The following is a 27,647-nucleotide window of genomic DNA, read 5'->3' as shown; positions in this document are numbered from 1 at the left end:
CAGCAGTTTTCAGCTCTTTCCACAGATTCTCGATTGGATTGAGATCTGGACTTTGACTTGGCCATTCTAACACCTGGATACGTTTATTTGTGAACCATTCCATTGTAGATTTTGCTTTATGTTAGGGATCATTGTCTTGTTGGAAGACAAATCTTCGTCCCAGTCTCAGGTCTTTTGCAGACTCAAACAGGTTTTCTTCAAGAATGGTCCAATATTTGGCTCCCTCCATCTTCACATCAATTTTAACCATGTTCCCTGTTATGACCTGGTGGTTAAGAGGCCACACTGATGTGACCTGGTGGCTAAAACGCAACATGGGACGAGCTCTGAGAAGGTGGTATCTCTACTGACCGCAGTCCCTAATCCTAACAACAACACTAGTAATAGCCGTGGGATGTTCCTAACTCTCCCTAGACACCTCTTCACAGCCTAAGAACTAACTACCCCTAAAGAAGGAAATAGAAAGCTATCTTGCCTCAGAGAAAACCGAAAAAGGAAAGATAGCCCCCCACAAATATTGGCTGTGAGTGAAGAGGAAAATGACGTACACAGAAATGAAATCAGATTTCAGCAAAGGAGGCCAATACTAAACTTGATAGACAGAGAGAAAAGGATACTGTGCGGTCAGTATTAAAAACTACAAAATCCATGCAGAGTTTACAAAAATGAACTCCACACCGACTCACGGTGTGGAGGGGCAAATCTGCTTTCCCAGAGCTTCCAGCTAGCCTGAATATGAAATAGTGACAAGCTGGACAAAAAGAGACATATTTGCAGAGCAATAGAATCCAAGGAGAGAACAAATCCAAGCCAAGGACATTGACAGCTGGCATGAACTAAAGCCCAGAGCAGGTTTAAATAACAAACCCAGGCAAGGCGATTAGTGAAGGCAGCTGCCAGAGCTACCCAAAGGAGCAGCAGTTCCACTCGAAACCACCAGAGGGAGCCCAAGGGCAGAACTCACAAAAATACCATTAGCAACCACAGGAGGGAGCTCCAGAACGGAATTCACAACAGTTCCCTGTCCCTGCTGAAGAAAAGCAGGCCCAAAGCATGATGCTGCCACCACCATGCTTGACAGTGGGGATGGTGTGTTCAGGATGATGAGCTGTGCTGCCTTTATGCTAAAGATATTGTTTGGCATTGTTGCCAAAAAGTTAGATTTTGGTTTTATCTGACCGGAGCACCTTCTTCCACATGTTTGGTGTGTCTCCCAGGTGGCTTGTTGCAAACTTTAAAAGACACTTTTTATGGATATCTTTGAGAAATGGCTTACTTCTTCCATAAAGACCAGATTTGTGCAGTGTACGACTGATTGTTGTTCTATGGACAGACTGTCCCACCTCAGCTGTAGATCTCTGCAGTTCATCCAGAGTGATCATGGGCCTCTTGGCTGAATCTCTGATCAGTCTTCTCCTTGCTTGAGATGAAAGTTTAGAGGGATGGCCGAGCCTTGGTAGATTTCCAGTGGTGTGATACTCCTTCCATTTCAATATGATCGCTTGAGCAGTGTTCCTTGGGATGTTTAAAGTTTTGGAAATCATTTCATTTTGTATCCAAATCCAGCTTTAATCTTCTCCACAACAGTATCACGGACCTGCATGTTGTGTTCCTTGGTCTTCATGATGCTCTCTGTGCTTCAAACAGAACCCTAAGACTATCACAGAGCAGGTGCATTTATACAGAGACTTGATTACACACAGGTGGATTATATTTATCATCATTATGCATTTAGGGCAACATTGGATCATTCAGAGATCCACAATAAACTTCTGGAGTGATTTTGCTGCACTAAAAGTAAAGGGACAAATAATATTGCACTCCCCACTTTTAAGTTTTTGAATTTCCCAAAAAATTTAAATTAACCGATAAATTTTGTTCAACGTCACAATTGTGTTCCACTTATTGTTGATTCTTCACCAAAAATTTACATTTGGTATCTTTATTAGTGTTGAGCATTCCGATACTGCAAGTATCGGGTATCGGCCGATACTTGCTGTATCGGAATTTCCGATACCGAGATCCGATACTTTTGTGGTATCGGGTATCGGGTATCGCAACAACATTAATGTAATAATGTGTAAAAAAGAGAATTAAAATAAAAAATATCGCTATACTCACCTGTCCGACGCAGCCGGGACCTCAGCGAGGGAACCGGCAGCGTTGTTTGTTTAAATTTCGCGCTTTTATTTGGTTACGTGAAGTCCCGGCTTGTGATTGGTCAGGGCGGCCATGTTGCCGGGACGCGGACCAATCACAGCAAGCCGTGACGAAATTACGTCACGGCTTGCTGTGATTGGTCCGCGTCCCGGCAACATGGCCGCCATTAACCAATCACAAGCCGTGACGTCACGGGAGGCTGGACATGCGCGTATTTTGAAAAGCGCGCGTGTCCAGCCTCCAGTGACGTCCCGGCAACATGGCCGCCATTAACCAATCACAAGCCGGGACGTCACGGGAGGCTGGACATGCGCGTATTTTGAAAAGCGCGCGTGTCCAGCCTCCAGTGACGTCCCGGCAACATGGCCGCCATTAACCAATCACAAGCCGGGACGTCACGGGAGGCTGGACATGCGCGTATTTTGAAAAGCGCGCGTGTCCAGCCTCCAGTGACGTCCCGGCAACATGGCCGCCATTAACCAATCACAAGCCGGGACGTCACGGGAGGCTGGACATGCGCGTATTTTGAAAAGCGCGCGTGTCCAGCCTCCAGTGACGTCCCGGCAACATGGCCGCCATTAACCAATCACAAGCCGGGACGTCACTGGAGGCTGGACACGCGCGCTTTTCAAAATACGCGCATGTCCAGCCTCCCGTGACGTCACGGCTTGTGATTGGTTAATGGCGGCCATGTTGCCGGGACGCGGACCAATCACAGCAAGCCGTGACGTAATTTCGTCACGGCTTGCTGTGATTGGTCCGCGTCCCGGCAACATGGCCGCCCTGACCAATCACAAGCCGGGACTTCACGTAACCAAGTAAAAGCGCGAATTTTAAACAAACAACGCTGCTGGTTCCCTCGCTGAGGTCCCGGCTGCGTCGGACAGGTGAGTATAGCGATATTTTTTATTTTAATTCTTTATTTTACACATTAATATGGTTCCCAGGGCCTGAAGGAGAGTCTCCTCTCCTTCAGACCCTGGGAACCATCAGGAATACCGTCCGATACTTGAGTCCCATTGACTTGTATTGGTATCGGGTATCGGTATCGGATTGGATCCGATACTTTGCCGGTATCGGCCGATACTTTCCGATACCGATACTTTCAAGTATCGGACGGTATCGCTCAACACTAATCTTTATGTTTGAAGCATGATATGTGGGAAAAGGTTGAAAAGTTCTAGGGAGCCGAATACTTTCGCAAGGCACTGTATGTCATCTACCCTATGTCCTGGGAAATGCAGTAGCTTGCGTATCTATGATTATGACAACTCATAGTGAGTTAATTAGCTGTTAGTGGTCATAACCATGGATAGTAAAGTTCTGCAGTGCACATGCGCAGGGGCTCTTTGGCCTTTTCCTGCGCATGCTCAGTGTAGTACTTTGCTCTGCCCTCGACAGGGCAAGGAGAAGTACACCTGCACAGAAGCACCATGCCTGGAACACTGTGGATCGCATCCACATGAAGCAGAAAAGGAGGATGGTATTGCAAGAAGAGAGGAAGCAATGGACCAAAGCAGCGACGCTCATCGAACCGGAGCACCCAGTAGGGGAGTATACTAAAAGCCTTTTCTTGTCTTGCAGGCCGGATCGAGGGCATATATACATCATATTAGAATGATGTACTGTATATCAGAGCTGATGACAGGTTCCTTTTACTACAAGGGTGGCTTCTTATTACAGTGTCATGCTCTAATTCAGTGAGCTCTGTAGAGAAACTTTTTATTTCATAAATGTTTTTACAAGCAAACTGCATAGCTGGAGGCTGGATTTTATACACTTGTGGCAAATAGAATGAATGATAAACCTGAAATCATTGATGAAGACGTGACTTCCAATGCACTTTGTCCTTACAGCGTAATATTTCAACAGGCCAGTAAAACTCTTGTCAAGCTGTAATCCACTTTACAACAACCGAGTGGCCTCAAATAAATTCAGGATATCATCTTGTAACAGAGTATAGGGAAATTATGCTTTTAGTTAAAGCTGACATATTAAACCAAAACAAAAGTTATTTGGAGGGAAACTGTATGGCCAGAAATAAGTATCTATGTTTTATTGAAACAAATTGCCTTATAATATATCATATGCATAGCAGTTAGTCACAAAAGATGAAAACAAAAATATATGATACACTCATGGTTATCCTACTTTGCTATACTTCTTTGAAAAGCAAGTAAAGAGTAACATGACTCTTACCAGCTCGGGTTTTCAGGAAAGACGTAGGTACATGATGTTCTATATCCTCTTCTTTTTCTTTTGACAATGGTAGAACTGTGCTCTGCATATTCCAGATAGTTTCTGCAATGTATTATCACACAACAGTTTTGCTTCTTATAAATGATGATAATATACATATTTGATGCAGAGTAAAATGTATTACACTGTCCTGTCAAAGTGTCCATTTAATTAAAATGTCAAGGAAAGTGGCCAGAGCAAATAGCACAGTCAAACAATGTTACTCATCCTTGAAATCTGCAATATTCCTCATATTTTCTTGATGCGAAGTCAGTAAAATGACATAGAACTGTTTCAGAGATGTGATACACGCTTACAAATGTGTCCGACTGTGATTCACTTGTCACATATGAAGCTACCTTTTACTATTAATCATTTGTGACACAATCGATCAGTAAATGACTTTTTCTCTTTAGAAATATCGTTAATTAATTAAAAACATTGTCTAGTATATAATATAGATGACCTATCCATGGAGTAGGTCATCAATATCAGATTATTGGGGCTCTGGCATCCAGCACACACACGATCAGTTGTGGGTTGAAAGCATTAAGTGGAGCCGAGCAGCCCATCTCCATTTAATGTGTAGCAGTCAGTCAGACCCACAGTGATCTGATATGGGCAACCTTTCCTTTAGAGAGGTCATCAATATTATATACTCAGAGAACCCCTTTAAGGAATTATATCTCTTTTTTTCAAGAGAGCTAATGGCATTAGTTTTTATATGGTAGAGTGATGTTTCATAACTTCATAGATAGCATAAATAGGACCACTGGAAGTGTTAGACAACATGAAAATAAACAAGTTTGCAGTTGACTTTTATCTTCTGTCATTTTCCTAATATGAGAGCTTTTATTTTACATAGTGTACATTGATGATCGACCACTGAGCCTGGCTAACTATGCACTGTAGTTATGATGCACCTGCCAGGGCCGTGGGGTACCCAGAATCGGACCGAACAGTTTTATGGGGGAGGTCACGGGGCCGTGATCCATTTCTGTGGCCCTGGCCATGTCATAAAATGGAGGATAATTATGTGGTGTTTGGTCATGATGCCACCCGTGGTGTTCGGCAATGGGTGGCTGACGCTGCGGTTTAGGTCCACTGTGGATGATGGTGACGCAGCAAGGATGGTTCAGCTACCCACGGGTAGAGCGGGGCAACAGGGCAAATATATTTGATTGTTCACATGGTGGTGAACGTTGGGGTGCAGAGAATAAGTGAAGGACACAGAGAGGTGCAGTTTTCTTTACCTTTTACTTGAAAGTAGATACAATCTGTGGTACCAATTACAGATGACGGATTGAGTCCGGCTTGCCTGGAGGCTTTCAGGGGATCCACCCCGCCAGGTGGGGTTGAGGACTTTCCTTCTGTGCTCTCTTTTAGGGTCCCTGCTGCTTGTAGCTAAGCTGCGGCCCTCTCCTGCTTGATAATTTCTAACCTGTATGGCAGGCAGCGTGAGTCTATTCCACGGGCACTGTCCTTTTCACTGTCAGCCCTGGGCTCTTGGTCTGCTACTGTGCCTTCAGGTGATTGGTATTGCCATGGAACTTGCAGTCCCCTGCCCTCCAGATTCGGCTGTCAGGGCGTACAGCACCCACCCAGCCAAAGACTCTGGCTTCCCTTTTTATCAGAGCTCCACTCTGGGGTCAGCTATATGCAGTTTTTATTCCCCTGAGCTCTTGTCTCTGCTCCTGTCCCTTCCCTCTCCACAGACATACTGCCAACTCTCCTCTCTCACTGTCTTGTCACGAGCTCCAGCTGGCTCCCATTTCTATGACAACTCCCCTGTTTACTCTCTCAGCTGACTTCTTTCTGACTCACTAACCACACTTGCTGACCAGAATTTATAAGGAAGCTCCCCTTTCTGGCCTGGAGCAGGAATTGACATGTACACTGTGCTACCTGGCATGGGGACCTTCCTTCTTGCCTCCAGACATGATATCATCCCTTAGAGGGAGGCAATGTCACCATGGAAACCGGACTCAGGGGTGCCACATTTACATTCCAGGCTGAGGAGTTAATTCATGAGACCCCAGTAAACTCTCTCCAGCCCAATGATTTCTATACAGCAGTTAGCTACTCATCTTCCTACCCCTTCCAATTAGTTTTTGATTGAGCTGCTGCTATCAGTCTTGCAAAATCACATTCCCTCCTCAGCAGGGCCATTCCAACAGCAGTTTGCAGAGTTCTCCCTCAGAAAAAGCAATGACAGACCATTAAAGTTTCATAGTTTCATAGCTTTTAAGATTGAAAGCCATAAAACTCTCAAGTTCAACCTATAACCTAACATGTTGATCCAAAAGAAGGCATAAACCCCATGAGACAAATGTTAAATGCATTATATTGCTGGAAAAATTATTTTCCAACAAATTTGTTACAGTAGAAAGCAGAAACAAAGCAGTAGTGTTGAGCAAATTTGTTCAGAAGACGGTCACCAAATATAAATTTGGCACAAATATGCACATTTAGATTCGTGATCGGAAACACGAGAAAATTTTTATAAAATCGGAAAAAAAGGTAACAGTCAGTTAAAGTGCGGTAAAATATTTGCATTGCTCCAAAAGTTTTTTCAGCACTTTTCATCAGGGCACATGTCCTACAAGTGTGTTGTGCACTGTTTCTGTTATGCTCCATGCAAGAGTATGGCATTCTAATTGGTATTTTTTCACTAGCTAAATGTGAAAAAACCCGCTGTATCCCTGATTTTAGCTAGTTAGCTAGGTGGTAGTATATAAGTCTAATAGTGTAGCTATATAGTGTCCAGTGTGGCTGTTAAATTTACCTTCCAGCATTTTTTTTCCACAGACAAAGCCAGCAGGGCACATGTCCTACAATTGTGCTGTGCACTGCTTCTATTGTGCTCCATGCACAAGTATAGCATTCTAATTAATATTTTTCACTATGTAATTAAAAAAACTATATATTTTTTCTGTTGCTAAATGTGAAACTGCCTGCTGTATCCCATATTGCCATTTTGTGGTGATGATATGAACATGTCTGCAGATCTAAGGCACATTAAAAAAATATATAATTTATAATTTTTCAGTTGCAAAAAGTTAGACAACCCGCCATATCACACTTTGTCATTTTGTTGGGTTGAAATTAAGCTGTAGAAGCCTGATCCAGAGGCCACAAAAAATCTTCTGCTCCTAGTGTCATACAGTAGGGGACCTGAGTTTAAAATAGTTTGTAGCATCTAGTGTGTTTTAGAGGCCTTTTCCATAGGCCACAAAAAAAATCTTCTGTTCCTAGTGTCATACAGTAAGGGATCTGACTTTAACCCCTTTATCCCATATGATGTACTATCCCGTCGAGATGACCTAGGACTTAATTCCCAGTGACAGGATAGTACGTCATAGTGGATCGGCCACGCTCACGGGGGGAGCGCGGCCGATCGCGGCCGGGTGTCAGCTGACTATCGCAGCTGACATCCGACGCTATGTGCCAGGAGCGGTCAAAGATGATCGCAGTGTTCCGGCAGTATAGGGAAGCATCGCTCAGGGAAGGGGCTCCCTGCGTGCTTCCCTGAGACCCTCGGAGCAACGCGATGTGATTGCATGGCTCCGAGGGTCTCCTACCTCCTCCTCCCTGAAGGCCCCGGATCCAATATGGCCACAGGGCTGCTACTGGGTCCTGCAGGGAGGTGGCTTGCAAGCGCCTGCTCAGAGCAAGCACTTGCAAGCGTCCCTACAGTGCCTGTCAGATTGTTGATCTGACACAGTGCTCTGCAAAGTGTCAGATCAGCGATCTGACCCTATAACATGATGCTCCCCGGGGCAATGTTATAAAGTAAAAAAAAAAATATTCACACATGTAAAAAAAAAATAAATTCCTAAATAAAGAAAAAAAAATATATTGTTCCCATAAATACATTTCTTTATTTAAAAAAAACCAAAACAATAAAAGTACACCCTGTCCCTCATTTGATGTGGTTTGGCAGCATTTGGGGCCGTTATAAGGGGTTGTTCATGCATTTGTTTTTGCCTCCCATTGCCCTGAATGGCATTCAGTTATGTTCGGTGAATATTCGACTAATTAATTGGTGAATATTGCATATTCGGCGATCGCAATCCGAACCGAAGACTGAAAATATTTGATCATTTCTACTCAGAGTAGGACAAAGCTACTGAAAAAGTACTGTCACACAAGGAACAGTGCTGCACTCTGCATGACCCAGAAATGACCTTTACAATGCCCATAGATAATCAGCATGAGGCTTTAAAGGGCCACTGTCACACCCCTCCAGCCGTTATAAACTAAAAGAGCCACCTTGTGCAGCAGTAATGCTGCATTCTAACAAGGTGGCTCTTTTAGTTTTAGGTTCAAGTATTCCCAAAATAAAGCGTTTTGATACTTAGCCACCATACCAGTCTCTAGCCAGGGAGGCGGGTCCTCACTCCCCAGCTTGAACCGCTACTCTGCCGTCACTCCAATCTTCATTGGCTTTCGGCGCCGCCCCCTCAGCGCTGTTTATGTTTCAAAACCGGCGCCTTCGCTGTGTACTACTGTGCTGCACAGGCACAGTAAGCTCTGGCCGTCTGACGTCCCAGCCAGGCTTGCAGACTGCGCCTGTGCGGGCAGTGCGGCCACCCACCTTTGGAATCCCAGCCCCAAGTGTTGTGGACTTGAGTTTCTCTCTGCACCTGCTTCAATCACCGTGTGATAATATAAACTTTACCACTTATAAAACTGTGTCCTGTTGTCTTGTTCCACGCAAATAGTCTCCTGAATTATCCCCTATAATTATTACAGGATAATCTAGAGTTCCTTAGATCCGCTAGATGTCTTTCTCCTCGTCAGGCTCATTGGAACTTATTCTTAAATCAATTTAACTTTGTTATCTCGTACCGTCCAGGTTCTCGTAATGGGAAGGCTGATGCTTTATCCTGAATCCATGCTGCGGATTCTGTACCTGGAGCCCCGTCCAAGACCATTCTATCTGATGCCAATTTCATCGGAGTTATCCATGATCAGGACTTGTGGAAGGAGTGCAGGGAGGCCTATGAAGGTGATGTATTTCTGGCCAACCCACCTGTGGATATTAATCTTATCTTTAAGGGTGGCATGTGGTTCAGAGATCGACGTATCTACGTCCCGGAGGTCGTCCGTCTGCAGATCCTCAAGTTGGTACATGACTCCAAGTTGGCTGGTCAGAGGGGGGTACAGAAGACACAAGAGTTCCTGAGCCGATTCTTCTGGTGGCCAACCTACCTGAAGGATACCAAGGACTATGTTCTCTCTTGCGAGGTATGTGCCCATTACAAGACTCCTCATGTGGCACCTAAGGGTCTTCTACAACCATTACCTGTTCCGTCCCGCCCTTGGGGGTCTATATCAATGGACTTTATTGTGGAGCTGCCTAGATCGGGGGGCATGAATACAATCATGGTGGTAGTTGATCGCCTAAGGCTGCTCATTTTGTTCCGTGCACCGGCCTCCCCTCTGCTAAAGATACAGTGAACTTGGTTATACAGAATGTCTTTTGGTTTCATGGGGTGCCGGATGAAATCATCTCTGACCGTGGAGTACAGTTCACTTCAAGATTCTGGAAGGGGTTTTGCTCTGCACTCAACATTAATGTCTGTCTCTCTTCTGCTTACCATCCCCAGACAAATGGTCAGACTGAGCGTACCAACCAGATTCTGGAACAATATCTAAGATGCTATGTCAGCCATCTCCAGGATGATTGGTTGGAGTTGTTGCCGTTAGCCGAATTTTCATATAATAATTCTCATAGCGCCTCCACTAAATTTACACCTTTCTTTGCCAATCTGGGTTATCATCCGTGTATTTTACCTAGGTCTCCAATTAATTCTCCGGTTCCAGCAGTGGAGGAAAGGCTGACTGCGATGAGACAAAATCTGGAGGTTCTGAAGGAATCCCTGACCACGGCTCAAGAACGTTATAAGAGATCGGCTGATAGATTCCGTAAACCTGCACCCATGTTCAAAGTAGGAGATTCCGTGTGGTTAGCAACTAAGAATCTGAAGTTAAATGTTCCTTCACAAAAGCTTGGACAGAAATTCATTGGCCCTTTTAAGATCAACGGTATTGTGAGCTCTGTGGCCTGCTGGCTGAAGCTACCTAGGACAATGAAGGTACACCCAATTTTTCATGTATCTTTACTAAAGCCTGTATCTCCTAATACCTTCCAGGGACATGTTGTGCCACCTCTGCAGCCTGTGGTTATTGATGGGCAAGAACAATTCGTGGTGGAGTAAATTATTGATTCCAGGATTCGCAGGAATCGGCTCCAATATCTGATAAGATGGCAGGGATATCCCCCTGAGGAAGACTCTTGGGAACCTGTGGAAAACATCAATGCCCAACAGAAGATTTCTCGTTTTCATCAGAGATTCCCTGAGAAACCAGGTCCAGGATCGTCCTGAGGCCGCTTCTAAGGAGGGAGTAATGTCAGGACTCTGAACATTTTTTACCTTTTGTGCATTGCTGCCCTTTTCCAACATGGAGTTTTTGGTCTCATGTGCACTTGTCTTCCTGCTATAAAACTCCACCCCAGCCTTCAGTCTGTGCTAGATTATTCTGCTTTGCATCCAGCTCCTGATTACTCCCTGGCCTTGCACCTGCACCTGCTCCTGTGAACCTGTGTTGGAGATCCTGCCACTCTGCTCTGAGTTCCTGCTGCATACACCAGTGTTCAGTAATCCTCCTTCATCTGCTGCTCGTGTTTACTTCCATCTGCATTTGCTGGACATGTAAGCTGTTTCTCCTCTGCAAAACCTGAGACTATTAACCAGGCCTCCCTGGTTGAGCTAAGATATGATTTGAACTGCCTAATAGCATATCTATCTGTTTCTGGACTAAGTCAAGGATCTATTCGTGTCAAGTTTCCTCAAGAATAACTGTGCTTCATAGACTTTCGGTTTGTTTGCATCTACCTCTGAAGTTTCCTATTGACTGCTAGCTGCGTTTATTATTTGCACCAAGTGTTATAAACTTGAGTTTCTCTCTGCACCTGCTTGAATCACCGTGTGATAATATAAACTTTACCACTTATAAAACTGTGTCCTGTTGTCTTGTTCCACGCAAAGAGTCTCCTGAATTATCCCCTATAATTATTACAATGATATTGGCAAACTTTATATGATTGAAAGAAGGATAAATGGAAATGTACTGAGACATTTTGATGAAAATCTGCAGCAATCTACCAGGATGATGAAGATGAAATGAGGGTGGATATTTCAACAAATCCCCAAAACACAGCCAATTAAACTCTCAATTGTTTCAGAGAAAGAAAATAAAATAGACAATCACCTGACCTAAATCCAATAGAAAATGTATGGAAGGAACTAAACCTCAGAGTTCACAGAAGCAGCCCAAGGACCGTTCAGGTTTTGAAGAGTGTTTATGTGGTAGAATGGACCCAAATCACACCTGAGCAATGTATACAACCAGTTTCTCCATACAGGAGGCGTCTTGAAGTTGTGATCACCAACAAAGGCTTTGCACGAAGTATTAAAATAAATTACAGTAACCGTGTTCAATACTTTTTCCCCGTGTCAATTCTCATTATTACACATAATTTATGGACATCTGAGTTTGATTAATTTACTTTGGGTGGATTGGATGGGTTGTTACCAACATCTGGTGAGAATATCTTGTCAATAGCACCTTTAGAAATATATTCACTTAGAAAATTGGCTACATGTTCATGTTGTTTTTAACATAACCATGAAACACGATATTGATGGCTACATGTGTACAAGATCAGAACCACCATCAATCAACATATGAGTGCAGCACAAGAACTACCATCAGTACATGAATGCAGCATCAGAATCATCATCAGTACATGAATGCAGTGCCACAAACACCATCAGTACATGAATGCAGTGCCAGAAACACCATCAGTACATGAATGCAGTGCCAGAAACATGGTTAGTACATGAATGCAGCACCAGAAACACTGTCAGTATATGAGTGCAGCACAAAAATCACCATCATTACATGAATAAATCCTACAGAACAATGGGGTAATAGACCCTAGGGGTGAGCTACACTGAAATGTCAGTCATAGTAGAATTATAACAGGGTATAAATTGCATTTCTCACAAGATATTAGTTTACAAAATGGCAAACAGTAACAATACAATACATGAACGTTAGTAGATCAATGGCGAGGGCACAAAAATAGGATGTCAACACAGGCAGTAATACTTGTAAACGAAAACATGTAGGAACTGTTAATAATGACTCCATATACCAAGGTTAATGGAAGAAATATACAAATACAATAAATCCTGATATAAGGAAACAATGTTGGGGAATAATATGGTATGGCCACAAAATGGCACCAAAGTACAAAAACAGTGTTCTTTCAATATTGTCAAGATAAGTGCAGGTAATGTAACCATTGTATTGTTAAATGATCCCCCAACATGATACAGTGCAGAGCTTATCAATGTGGAGAGTGACCCTGATGTATGTCCGTTGCCCCGACACACGTGTCACGTAGGCTTCATTGAGGTATTGCCCCTTTCCTATTGGGATTATGGTTATGGATTCCCATGGTTTCGGTCTTTTTCAATATCATTACATGAGTGCAGCATGAGAACTACAACTAGTACATGAATGCAGCGCCAGAAACACCATCAGAACATTAATGCAGCTTCAGAACCACCGTCAATACATGTTCCCTCATGCTGCCCCTCTTTAAAATACTCCCCACACACTGCCCTTCTCCAAAGTATTCCCCCACTTTGCTCATTTGTATAATATCTTTTCAACATTCCCCCTTTCCAAAAGGGGGGTCACAGATTGAGAAAGACCTTTCACAGCCGAAACGTTGCCACACTAGGTGTACTAATAAAGTCCCTGTTTTTCACTATCTTTTTGGAGTGCTGCCTGATTTTCTTAGGACATAGATATAGGATAGATATGATTATGAAGTAAATAGATAATAGTATGTCACACGGACAGCCAGCACTAATAAGGTATCATCAGGTAGTGTGAAGGGGGCCTATATTCAATAATTATACATTATTACCAAGTTTATCTACAGCACAATATACTTCAGTACAACAAACCTACCAGTTTGTAGAATATTCAGCACTTCTACATTTGGAACAAATGTTGCTGTAAAAATATATAAGATATTATTAAATGCAGCAAGATGACTGGATGCAGACTTAGCACTAAATGCATTTTCAAACACTATTGTATGAATTTAACAGAATATATGAAAGAACATAAGCTTGGTAGGATGCCAATAAACAGTCTTGCAGCGCCCTCTTGTGTTAGAAATACAATCCTACTATTTAACTAGCATCCATAATGAGAAAAATATTTTGGTACCTAAAGCTGGAGTATACTTTCCTCTGATCTGGTTACCGCTCTTATATTTTAATGTGTAATCCTTATGACATACTATTTACCTGCTTACCAGGCATTTTAGAAAATGAAGATTATATATATAGACTGCAATGAATATATGTATGCCTAAAGAACCAGGTGTAGACATTTTTTTCAGCCATTCTGTGTCTGCAGATTACCTATGCACCCACTGTCACAATTCCCTGCTATTTCCAGAGCAAGTGGGTGGACTGGAATTTATTCAACATATAACCTGAACTATGTAAAACGCATACTTGTGAACACATAACCGTCCATTCATGCTAGGAATACAAGGGAATTGTGACAGTGTTTTCATTACACACCTCCATGATTCAGTAATCAGCAATCACATACAATAACTGTAAAAATTTGTCTAGAGCCTGGAAAATCCCATTAATATACTTTGATTTCTAGGGTAGAGACTAAAGCCATGTATACCTTTAAATTTATGGATTAAAAAAAAACTCTACACATACAAAAGACAAGAATCAACACAATTATTAAAATTAGGACATATACAAAAACGGGAACACAATCTATCCCTATTTCATTCCTTAGTCTCTCTCCTACTTTACAGCGGATGTTGGCACCCTAGACCAGCGCAGACGGCGCCACAACTTGTCGGTGGCTGACCCTTCTCACCCTAATGCACCTCGTTGATGTGAGTAAAGAAGTTGCTTAAAAATAATGTTTTTTGCCATATAAACCAGAGGTGTCAAACTGCATTCCTCGAGGGCCGCCAACAGGTCATGTTTTCAGGATTTCCTTAGCATTCCACAAGGTGCTGGAATCATTCTGTGCAGGTGATTAAATTATCACCTGTGCAATACAAGGAAATCCTGAAAACATGACCTGTTGGCGGCCCTCGAGGAATGCAGTTTGACACCTTTGATATAAACCATAAATCCCTACAACTGAGTTAGTATCCATAAACTGGAAAGAGGCGAGGTTAGTATCAAGGTGTATAACATCAAAAATTGATCTACAAAGTGCTAGTGCTAACTTAATGCTGATAAGTCAGCGACCATTACTAGGATAGGGGTCTTATACCCAGGGAAATCCCTTATAGTTAACTAGATAATGTAAAAATAAAGTGCAAATGCAATTTTATTAGACTGAGGCCAAAACAATATTCAAATATATACAACAAAGGGGAACCAGTCTATCCCTGTTTTATTCCTTAATCTTTCTCGTTCCTGGGAATGAATTAATCAGTGGTTGAGTCTTACATGCTGCTCCATTCTAATGGGGATAAAAGTTGCACATTCTGCAGATCGGTGCAGGTTCCAGCAGTGAGACCCCCACCAATCAATAACGTATCATTTATCCTTTGGCCACGTTCACATGTTCAGTATTTGGTTAGTATTTTACATCAGTATTTGAAAGCCAAAACCATATGTGGAACAATCAGAAGTATAATAGAAACATGTGTACCACTTCTGCATTTATCACTCATTCCTGGTTTTGGCTTGCAAATACTGAGGCAAAATACTGACCAAATAATAAATGTGTGAACATGGCTTTAGGATAGGTGATTACTTGTTTTCACCGTACAACCCCTGTAAGTGCATATTTGCTACTGTGTAGTAGTCACAGGGCAGGGAGGGGTTAAATATCAAAGTATTTAATTTCTGTTGGAAATCAAGAATCTTCCCTTTATTGATATCAGTCAGAGAAAACAAGTTACTTCCATACACTAAATAATCCACTATACCAAGACCAATAATACCACATACAAGGAACAAATACCGCCACACCATAACCAGACTACATATTATCACCATACAATAACCAAATAATACCACAAACAAGGGATAAATACCATCACACCATGACCTGATCACATTTTACCACCACACAGTGACCAAATCATACCATATAGGGGGGATAAATGCCACCATACTGTGACCAGACCACATCTTAGCACCACATAATGACCGAAAAATATCACATACAGGGGATAAATACAGCCAAAGTCCAGACTACATATTACCACCACATAGTGACCAAATAATACAATATACTAGAGAGAAATACCACCACACCATGACCAGATCACTTATTACCACCACATAGTGACCGAATACTACAATACTGATCATTAATAAAAACCACAATGCTAATAACACTAAGATTAGCACTGGTGACATTATACACAAAAGCTTAGTGATCACCAGTGACAATATAAATAGTAACTCTGTACATACTATACAGCATACAGTGTCAGTGTACAGATAATACATTGACTCACCATTAATATTGTACACAGGAGCTCTGTATACAGAATAAAGTTTATAGTGTCAGTGTACAGGTAACACAGTGATCATCAGTGACATTACAGTATATACAGAGCTCCTGTGTATATACTGTAGAGGTAATACAGTGACCACCGCTGACATTATACTCAGGAGCTCTGTGTGTCATGTGCAAGTAATACAGTGACCACCAGTGATATTATACACAGGAGATCTCTATATCCTATACAGTGTACAGAGTCAGTGTACAAGTAACATACTGACTTATCAGTGACGTCTGTAGTTGAAGTCCTTCATCTTTGCTTTTCTTCTTCATCCAGTGCAGACTGCCATCTCTTCATCAAGCTAGGACTCGTCTCTGCAGAACATAACACAGTTATCCATAGCTGATTGCTTCCAGAGCACATTCCCAACTTATTCCCCAACTTCAACACTACGTCAGATGAAGAAACAAGTGACATAGTGCCACCCTGGACAGTAACAGGACCCCCTTTTGTTCCCCTCCATGGAAAACTATCCTCAAAACTAAATTATGTAAACAGTAATTATGTCCCCACTTGCCACCATAAACCAATAATGTATGTTCCTCACCCTGACTCCCATACAGTAATTAGGTCTCTCCTTTATTTATTAAGGTCCCAGATCCTGGGCCCCTTTATTTAATGTCCCTATCCTAGGCCGCTATGTTGCCATCATCATGGACCCCCTATGACTACTTTAACAATGTCCCCATCCTGCGCCCCTTTATTTAATAGTATCCCTTATCCTGGGCCTCTTTATTTAATATGTCTCTGTTTTGGCCCCTTTATTTAATAAATTCCCCTTCATTGGCCCCTTCATTTAATAATATCCCCATCCTGGGCACTTTTATTTAAAGGGAATATCCGAGACCTTACAAAAAACAAAAAATGGGGTCATTATTACTTAAAGCGGCCTTCACAAAAGAACAAAAAAAATATCTAAGCATTAACAGGCAGGTAATTGCAACTTACCTGCATGTTGTGCATGGTGCTGATCCCTCTGCTGATGGAACAGGGCGGGCTTCCGAGGTTAATCCACTCCAGAATCCAGTACAAAACTACTACCCTCATCCACAAAGCACTCCATGGCTCAGCACCACTCTACATCTCCTCTCTGGTCTCAGTCTACCACCCTACCCGTGCCCTCCGCTCCACTAATGACCTCAGGTTAGCATCCTCAATAATCAGAACTTCCCATTCCCGTCTCCAAGACTTTACACGTGCTGCGCCGATTCTTTGGAATGCACTACCTAGGTTAATACGATTAATCCCCAATCGCCAAAGTTTTAAGCGCGCCCTAAAAACTAATTTGTTCAGACTGGCCTACCGCCTCAACGCATTAACCTAACTATCCCTGTGTGGCCTATTAAAAATAGAAAAAAAACAAAACACATAATCAGGTTCCTTGCATCGTGTTCTCATACACTTTATGCAGTTAATAGCCCTCTGTGTCTGTACTGTTACATACTTAGGCAGTGAACTGGTTCATGCAGCTTTACATGAACACCCGAGCCTTACACTATGGCTGGTCCAAATAACTAAAGCAATTGTTACCATCCACCTCATGTGTCTCCCCTTTTCCTCATAGTTTGTAAGCTTGCGAGCAGGGCCCTCATTCCTCCTGGTATCTGTTTTGAACTGTGATTTCTGTTATGCTGTAATGTCTATTGTCTGTACAAATCCCCTCTATAAGTTGTAAAGCGCTGCGGAATATGTTGGCGCTATATAAATAAAATTATTATTATTATTATTAATCTGTTTGACAGCTGTCTCCCTCAGTTATGCAGTGCGGATACGGCTTTCAATCAGAATGACCTTGGAAGTCCTGCCCCGTTGACAGAGCGGACCGGAAAAAAAGCCTTCCCTCTGTACATGTGACGTCAGCAGAGGTTTCTGAATCCCCGGCAGGAGCAGTCTGTGATCGCTCTGTGCTGGAGAAGAATGGTGCCGAACATGACAGGTAAGCTGCAATTACCTGCCTGTTAGTGCTTAGGTATATTTTTGTTTTTTTGCAAAGGCCCCTTTCAGTAATAATGTCCCCATCTTGGGCACCTTCCAGTAATAATGTGCCCATCCTTTGCCTCTTCCAGTAGCAATATCCCAATTCTGGGCCCCTTCCAGTAATAATGTCCCCATTTTGGGCCCATTCCAGTAACAAAGCCCCCATGCTGAGCCACTTGCAGGAATAATGTTCCCATTCTGGACCCCTTCCAGTGATAATGCTTCCATCCTGGGCCCCTTTCAGTATTAATGTCCCCATCCTGGACCTCTTCGTGGTCATTAAAATAGCCGCCGACAGCAGCTTAACAAGGTGCTCTGCTTTGTGACAGGCTGGCGATGACATAGCATAGCAGTAACATTGAAAGGTCGCCGGCCTATCTGAGGCAGCAGGTGTCAGCATATGGCCATTTAATGTCACTGCTATGTGACGTCAGTAATTGGCCTTTCACTGAGAAGAGAGCTCTGTCACAGCTGCAGCCGGCATTCATCTTGATGTGTATTGTTGTCAGGGCTGGCTCCAGATTTTTGTAGGCCACGGGTGAAAAAGTCTCAGTGGGCCTTGTTAACACATACCACAATTCATGATGCACAGATAAGAAATATAGGTATAGTATAATGCCAAATATTTCGCTTACTTCTTATATTACATGAGTGCTATATATTGTAAATTCTACAATAGCTCAGAAACCGGCGAATCCTTGCAGCACACAGTACACAGAGTGACTGCAAACATAATTTTAGACCAGACAGTATAATCCTCCATATAGTATTATGGTCAACACATAGTCCTCCATACAGTATTATGGGTGCCACATAGCCCTAAATACAGTATTATGGGCACCTCATAGTCCTCTATACAGAATTATGGACACCAGATATTTCTCCATACAGAATTATGGCACCACATAGTTTTCATACAATAATATGGGCACCACAGAGTTCTCCAAACAGAATTATGGGCACCACTTAGTCCTCCATACAGTATTATGGTTCTCATATAGTACTCTATACAGTATAATGGGCTCCTCAATGTCCTCCATACAGTAAAATGGGCCACACATATTTTTCCCTACAGTATAATAGGCCCCAAACCAAGCTCCATAGAGTATAACTAGCCCAAAATATTGCTCCAAACATACAGTATAATTGCCCCACACTGCTCCCTATGTAGTATAATGGTGCATACATAATAATGGCCCACATATATTGTTCCATACAGTATAATGCGCTTCATATAATGCTCCATACAGAATAATGGCTAGGAGCACTCAGCAGTCAGGAATCATGCATATGCCACTTTGTATGTACTTTCTCTGAACCTTGGCAAAACCTTATTTCCCTCACTATCAATGACACTATAACAAATACTATAGATAACACTTATAAAACTTAACATTTAATTAATTTATAATAAAACACCATACACGACCTAAAAATATGATCTGCTAATAAAGGTACAAGGTGCATATGTTCCCTATAGAGCCAACTATCTGTCTCCTACCTGACAGCGGAGGTTGGCACCCTATACCACCTGCGCAATGGCGCCCCCGCTCAACGTTGACTAACCCCAACTAGCCCTATAGGGCCCTATCGTGAGGAAAAAGAGAGATATACTCAGCAGACCATACAAACAGACAAGACATTGAAAAGAAAGTCACTAAGGAATATATTGCACTTAATGAAGAGATGTTTTTGCACTATTAATTAAATGTGATAACTGTGCAACGGGTACTGACCCGTATTAAATATTGCACATATTGAGCCTGAACTGAACCTAAACAGTACACCCTACCTGTCTGCGGGGGTTGGCACCCTATAGTCCTACGCAAATGGCGCCCCCGCTCTAGTCGTCTGTCCCTAACTTTCCCTTAGTTAGATGTTCCTGCTCAGATAGGGACAGTCAGGATAAAATGAAATGTACAATGCAGGCAAGATAAAGTGAGCTATTCAGTGCAGGCCAGATAAAGTGCAAAGCCAGTGCATATAAAGTGCAAAAATTGTCATAAACCCCGTGACTTCAAATATGACCAAGTATGTATTAGCATTAAATTATGCTTGGCTTCTAGCCCTGAGTATGCTTATGCTCGACGCATTTCCCCTATGTAGGTTCATCAGGAGACATACCCATATCATAACAGAACAAAATAGTGACTTATCTGACTATGTTCTCGAGGAGCGATAAAGCCTCTAAACGCAGTGGGGCGCAATATCCATCCTGCACCTGCCGGTCTCTGTCAGCCTGACAGAGACCGGCAGGTGCAGGATGGATATTGCGCCCCACTGCGTTTAGAGGCTTTATCGCTCCTCGAGAACATAGTCAGATAAGTCACTATTTTGTTCTGTTATGATATGGGTATGTCTCCTGATGAACCTACATAGGGGAAACGCGTCGAGCATAAGCATACTCAGGGCTTGAAGCCAAGCATAATTTAATGCTAATACATACTTGGTCATATTTGAAGTCACGGGGTTTATGACAATTTTTGCACTTTATATGCACTGGCTTTGCACTTTATCTGGCCTGCACTGAATAGCTCACTTTATCTTGCCTGCATTGTACATTTCATTTTATCCTGACTGTCCCTATCTGAGCAGGAACATCTAACTAAGGGAAAGTTAGGGACAGACGACTAGAGCGGGGGCGCCATTTGCGTAGGACTATAGGGTGCCAACCCCCGCAGACAGGTAGGGTGTACTGTTTAGGTTCAGTTCAGGCTCAATATGTGCAATATTTAATACGGGTCAGTACCCGTTGCACAGTTATCACATTTAATTAATAGTGCAAAAACATCTCTTCATTAAGTGCAATATATTCCTTAGTGACTTTCTTTTCAATGTCTTGTCTGTTTGTATGGTCTGCTGAGTATATCTCTCTTTTTCCTCACGATAGGGCCCTATAGGGCTAGTTGGGGTTAGTCAACGTTGAGCGGGGGCGCCATTGCGCAGGTGGTATAGGGTGCCAACCTCCGCTGTCAGGTAGGAGACAGATAGTTGGCTCTATAGGGAACGTATGCACCTTGTACCTTTATTAGCAGATCATATTTTTAGGTCGTGTATGGTGTTTTATTATAAATTAATTAAATGTTAAGTTTTATAAGTGTTATCTATAGTATTTGTTATAGTGTCATTGATAGTGAGCAGATTTGATGAGGACACATTTATCTACATTCTGTGATAAAAACCTTATTTCCTCACATACTCCATGTTTTTTCGCACTATGCTCCACCTACTGACTTGAACCATTTACCTTCAAAAATCAAGTTCTGTACTTTTGCTGTGATATTTATACTGGTAATCTAGTGGTCCACAATATTACATGCGCACTGTGCACATTATTTATCCTGTAGATCACTATATACGCTATATCCGTGTGATTTACACAGCAAACAGACTATACTTTTCATAAATTCTGAGTGTAGTCTGCAATTTTTCTATTTTTCTTTTCATTGCTTTAGTAGACATCATAAACTGTACATACAATCACGGTCATTCTCAATCATTTATTTCCATGTTAGCGTGCTGCCTCATGTTCAATAGCTTGAATTTTTTAACAATTATTTTTTTGTTTTATAATATATTACCAATAAAGTTTTGAATTTTAATCTTTAAAGTTAGCGATTTACCTTCTTTTCTCACTTCATTACCTGAGGTTGTGTATAATCATGTTAAAAATAGACTTTTTTGCCATAATAATTTTGTGAGATTGTGTTAATATACAGAATAATGGCCCCATATATTGCTACACACAGTATTATGGGCCCCATATATTACTCCATACACTATAATGATCCCTGTATATTACTTCCCACACAATAACCGCCCCATATATTGCTCCATACAGAATACTGGCCCAATTTATTGCTCCATACATTATAATGGGCCCCCATGTATTGCTCCATACAGTATATAATGGCCCCCATATAATTCTCCATACAGTATAATGGGCCCCAGGCAATGCTCCATACAGTATAATGAACCCCATATATTGCTCCATACAGTATTATGGGCACCATACATTGCTCCATATAGTATAATGAGCCCCATGTAATGCTCTATACAGTATAATGGACACATATACTGCTCTGGCAAAAATTAAGAGACCACTGCAAAATGTTCAGTTAGTCTGATTTTTCTCTTTATAGATATATATTTGAGTAAAATCTAAATTGTTCATTTATTCTATTAACTTCTGACATCATGTCTCCGAATTTACAAGCAATAAATTTTGTATTTTTTTTCTGAAAAAGAGAAATGGTCAAAATTAAAAAAAACAGTGCTTTCAGATCTCAAATAATGCAAAGAAAACAAGTTCACAATCATTTAGAAACAACAATACTAATGTTTTAACTCAGGAAGAGTTCAGAAATCAATATTTTGTGGAATAACCATGATTTTTAATCACAGCTTTCATGCGTCTTGGCATGCTTTCCACCTGTCTTTCACACTGCTTCTGGAGCAAAAATGTAAGCAGTTCTTTGTTTGATGGCTTGTGACTATCCATCATCCTCTTGATTACATTCCTGAGGTTTTCAATTGGGTTCAGATCTGGAGATTGGGCTGCCCATGACAGGGTTTTCATGTGGTGGTATCTTACTTTTTGCCATAGCTGTATATATAAAAAGATTCTTCTCACATGTCACTGATCCCATGATGAGCCGGGTCCTATTCATCCTCCACGGCCAATATAGAGGGCAGCACAATGCGGTGTGATGAGCTGATAGCCTCTGATAAGCTGGTGTTTTGTGCACTTCTAATCATGCAGAGACCCAGTAACTTTCTGCTCTACAACACTTTTCAACTGAATATGAGCACAAGGATTCACAATCAGTCAAAAATAATTTTTGCACTAGTGGCACACCTCCTCTATGGGCAATAGGCAATTGCTCCATCTGTGATTATGATTGTTGTGCCTCTAGGTAATTCTATAGCAGTAAGTATAAGTACTTAAATGTTTATTTCTACAATCACAATGTGTTCTGTCAAAAGGTTGACTCAGCTTCATTCAGAGGTAGAAACAGGAATGCTTCTTTTATTAGTCTTCTGCTGGTTTATTAAACATGACATAAACCATTACAGGATTTAACAAAATAAACATTGCCGTTCAAGTATAACTGCAAAACAAAAGATAATGTATAGCAGAGTCCTTATATCTGCTGGATTCGCCTGCTCAGGATACAATAAAACTTCATCTCCACCTGGAGCTACCATCTGGAGACTTCTCTGTCTCCTAACACACAACACAGAAAAAAAACAGTAGTTGGACATTCAACTCCCCAACCACACCCTTGAGGTGGAGATATGGTGAGTAGGCGTCCCGCCCATCTCTTTCACCTACTCACAAAAACCCAAACCCTTATAATGGCTGGTTAACCCCTCAGCAGCACATAACATGCTGGAGAGAAACTTATGGATTTCACATTGCGGAAGATAGTAACCTTCTTGGCACGTGCATACAGGTGCTTCTAACAAAATTAGAATATCATCAAAAAGTTAATTATAGTGCTTTGGAACAAAGCACTATACTGTTATTCCACCGTGGATAACTTCTTCTTATTCTTATTATTCAGTCCGCACGTAATGCGGCCCGAACCGCTTCACTCACAGACTCCAGTGAGGTGTCATTTCGAAGCCAGCGTCCCCAAGAGGTGTGCTAAGTATTTTTCGTGCCGATCGGATTTGTAGTTTTTGCGCAATTTGTGTTTGAAAAAAGTCTTTCAATGCGTTTCAATAGAGAAATTTTCCTATGCGTTTATAATGGGCTGGTTTCTGAGGCAATTTCTAAAAATAACTGCCACCTGGCTGATTAGCTCATTGATATGCGCAGTCAGACACAGTTACTATGCCAACGCCTATGAAATCTACATCAGCTCACCAGGTCACAAGTTTTGTCAGATAATATCAGCTCTTAAAGTGACAGTACAGCACAATTCCAAACCACTATCTGTAGTCTTATAATTATTAGATGGTGGCCCGATTCTAACTCATCGGGTATTCTACAATATGCATGTCCACGAAGTATATTGCACAGCCACACAGTACACAGCGCAGAGCCGCGCAGTACACAGCGCAGAGCCGCGCAGTATAAAGCGCAGAGCCGCGCAGTACACAGCGCAGAGCCGCGCAGTACACAGCGCAGAGCCGCGCAGTATAAAGCGCAGAGCCGTGCAGTACACAGCGCAGAGCCGCGCAGTACACAGCGCAGAGCCGCGCAGTAGACAGCGCAGAGCCGCGCAGTACACAGCGCAGAGCCGCGCAGTACACAGCGCAGAGCCGCGCAGTATAAAGCGCAGAGCCGTGCAGTACACAGCGCAGAGCCACGCAGTACACAGCGCAGAGCCGCGCAGTACACAGCGCAGAGCCGCGCAGTACACAGCGCAGAGCCATGCAGTACACAGCGCAAAGCCACGCAGTATAAAGCGCAGAGCCGCGCAGTACACAGCGCAGAGCCACGCAGTACACAGCGCAGAGCCGCGCAGTACACAGCGCAGAGCCGCGCAGTACACAGCGCAGAGCCATGCAGTACACAGCGCAAAGCCACGCAGTATAAAGCGCAGAGCCGCGCAGTACACAGCGCAGGGCCGCGCAGTACACAGCGCAGAGCCGCGCAGTACACAGCGCAGAGCCGCGCAGTATAAAGCGGAGAGCCGCGTAGTACACAGCGCAGAGCCGCGCAGTACACAGCCCAGAGCCGCGCAGTACACAGCGCAGAGCCACGCAGTACACAGCGCAGAGCCGCGCAGTATAAAGCGGAGAGCCGCGTAGTATAAAGCGGAGAGCCGCGCAGTATACAGCGCAGAGCCGCGCAGTAGACAGCGCAGAGCCGTGCAGTACAGAGCGCAGAGCCGCACAGTATAAAGCGCAGAGCCGCACAGTATACCGCGCAGAGCCGTGCAGTACACAGCGCAGAGCCGTGCAGTACACAGCGCAGAGCCCCGCAGTATACAGCGCAGAGCCGCGCAGTATACAGCGCAGAGCCGCGCAGTATACAGCGCGGAGCCGCGCATTATACAGCGCGGAGCCGCGCAGCATACAGCGCGGAGCCGCGCAGCATACAGCGCGGAGCCGCGCATTATACAGCGCAGAGCCGCGCACCATACAGCGCGGAGCCGCGCATTATACAGCGCAGAGCCCCGCAGTATACAGCGCAGAGCCCCGCAGCATACAGCGCAGAGCCCCGCAGCATACAGCGCAGAGCCCCGCAGTATACAGCGCAGAGCCCCGCAGTATACAGCGCAGAGCCGCGCAGTATACAGCGCAGAGCCGCGCAGTATACAGCGCCCACCAAATCGGCCCCTGATGGGCCCCACCCACCAAATCGGACCCAGTGTGGCTACAACTACCAAACCAGCGCCTGAGGGGCACCCAAGTGTGAAAGTCTTGCTGGGGCAACCCGGGCACCATTCCAAAGCACTATCTGTAGTTCCTTCAGGAAATACCAATCTATTTCTCTCTGTTATCAGCCATTCCCCGTACTGCTGTCAGTCTATTTCTCTCTGTTATCAGCCATTCCCCTGTCCTGCTGTCAGTCTATTCTCTCTGTTATCAGCCATTCCCCGTCCTGCTGTCAGTCTATTCTCTCTGTTATCAGCCATTCCCCGTCCTGCTGTCAGTCTATTCTCTCTGTTATCAGCCATTCCCCTGTCCTGCTGTCAGTCTATTCTCTCTGTTATCAGCCATTCCCCGTCCTGCTGTCAGTCTATTTCTCTCTGTTATCAGCCATTCCCCGTACTGCTGTCAGTCTATTTTTCTCTGTTATCAGCCATTCCCCTGTCCTGCTGTCAGTCTATTCTCTCTGTTATCAGCCATTCCCTTGTCCTGCTGTCAGTCTATTCTCTGTTATCAGCCATTCCCTTATCCTGCTGTCAGTCAGAGTGACCCGGCCCACCAAATCGGACCCAGAGTGACCCGGGCCACCAAATCGGACCCAGAGTGACCCGGCCCACCAAATCGGACCCAGAGTGACCCGGGCCACCAAATCGGACCCAGAGTGACCCGGGCCACCAAATCGGACCCAGAGTGACCCGGCCCACCAAATCGGACCCAGAGTGACCCGGCCCACCAAACCGGACCCAGAGTGACCCGGCCCACCAAATCGGACCCAGAGTGACCCAGGCCAACCAAATCGGACCCAGAGTGACCCGTGCCACCAAATCGGACCCAGAGTGACCCGGCCCACCAAATCGGACCCAGAGTGACCCGGCCCACCAAATCGGACCCAGAGTGACCCGGCCCACCAAATCGGACCCAGAGTGACCCGGCCCACCAAATTGGACCCAGAGTGACCCGGCCCACCAAATCGGACCCAGAGTGACCCGGGCCACCAAATCGGACCCAGAGTGACCCGGGCCACCAAATCGGACCCAGAGTGACCCGGGCCACCAAATCGGACCCAGAGTGACCCGGGCCACCAAATCAAACCCAGAGTGACCCGGGCCACCAAATCGGACCCAGAGTGACCCGGGCCACCAAATCGGACCCAGAGTGACCCGGGCCACCAAATCGGACCCAGAGTGACCCGGGCCACCAAATCGGACCCAGAGTGACCCGGCCCACCAAATCGGACCCAGAGTGACCCGGGCCACCAAATCGGACCCAGAGTGACCCGGGCCACCAAATCGGACCCAGAGTGACCCGGCCCACCAAATCGGACCCAAAGTGACCCGGGCCACCAAATCGGACCCAGAGTGACCCGGCCCACCAAATCGGACCCAGAGTGACCCGGGCCACCAAATCGGACCCAGAGTGACCCGGGCCACCAAATCGGACCCAGAGTGGCCTCAACCCTGAGGGGCTACAACTACCAAACCAGCGCCTGAGGGGCACCCAAGTGTGAAAGTCTTGCAGGGGCAGCCCGGGCACCATTCCAAAGCACTATCTGTAGTTCCTTCAGGAAATACCCATCTAGTTTATTTCAGTTCTTCAATGCAAAAAGTGAAACTCATATATTTTATAGAGTCAATACAAACAGAGTGATCTATTTCAAGTGTTTATTTCTGTTAATGTTGATGATCATGGCTTACAGCCAATGAAAACCTAAAAGTCATTATCTCAGTAAATTATAATAATTAACAAAAAACACGTGCAAAGGATTCCTAAGTGTTTAAAAAGGTCCCTTATTCTGTTTCAGTAGGCTCCACAATCATGGGGAAGACTGCTGCCTTTACATATTTCAAGAAGGCAGTCACTGACATACTCCACAAGGAGGGTAAGTGTTGTGAATTCTGCTTTTTGGCTCCCTCCGGTGGTTGTAGGTGGTAATGCAGTTGCCCCTGAGTTGCAGTCCTGGTCAGGTGTATCTGCTGATTGCAGTTCTGACTGGGGTATTTAGGCATGCAGGATTCATTAGTCCTTGCCAGTTGTCCATGGTTGTTGGGAGGTTTTGGTCCTGGTTTGGTTCCTTTTGCCTTCTGCCAAATCAGCAAAGATAAGTGTCTGGTTTTGTTTCTGTGGCACACATGCTGTGTGCTTAATAATTCTGTGCTATTCAGTGTTTTTTGTCCAGCTTAGATTGTGTCAGTATTTTCTCAGTCTTGTTGGATTCTCTGGAGTGGCAGATATACATTCCATGTCTTTAGTTAGATTGTGGAACTTTTTGTATTATCTGCTGTGGATATTT

The 27,647-nt window shown here is 43.9% G+C and overlaps 1 protein-coding gene across 1 annotated transcript in view; it reads right to left on the bottom strand.

Moving 5' to 3' along the window:
* LOC143788784 (uncharacterized) overlaps positions 1-27,647 on the bottom strand; it is a 170,038-nt gene that overhangs the window by 8,545 nt on the left and 133,846 nt on the right. Inside the window, exons 8-9 of the mRNA XM_077278669.1 lie at positions 13,453-13,497; positions 4,360-4,461 (exon numbers count right to left, since the gene is read on the bottom strand). Coding sequence (XP_077134784.1) covers positions 4,360-4,461; positions 13,453-13,497 — 147 coding nt within the window. The remainder of the gene's footprint in view (positions 1-4,359; positions 4,462-13,452; positions 13,498-27,647) is intronic.

This window comes from Ranitomeya variabilis, chromosome 1 (genome assembly GCF_051348905.1).
Source record: "Ranitomeya variabilis isolate aRanVar5 chromosome 1, aRanVar5.hap1, whole genome shotgun sequence".
Lineage (NCBI taxonomy): Eukaryota > Metazoa > Chordata > Amphibia > Anura > Dendrobatidae > Ranitomeya > Ranitomeya variabilis.
This window is presented reverse-complemented; position numbering and strand designations above follow the sequence as displayed.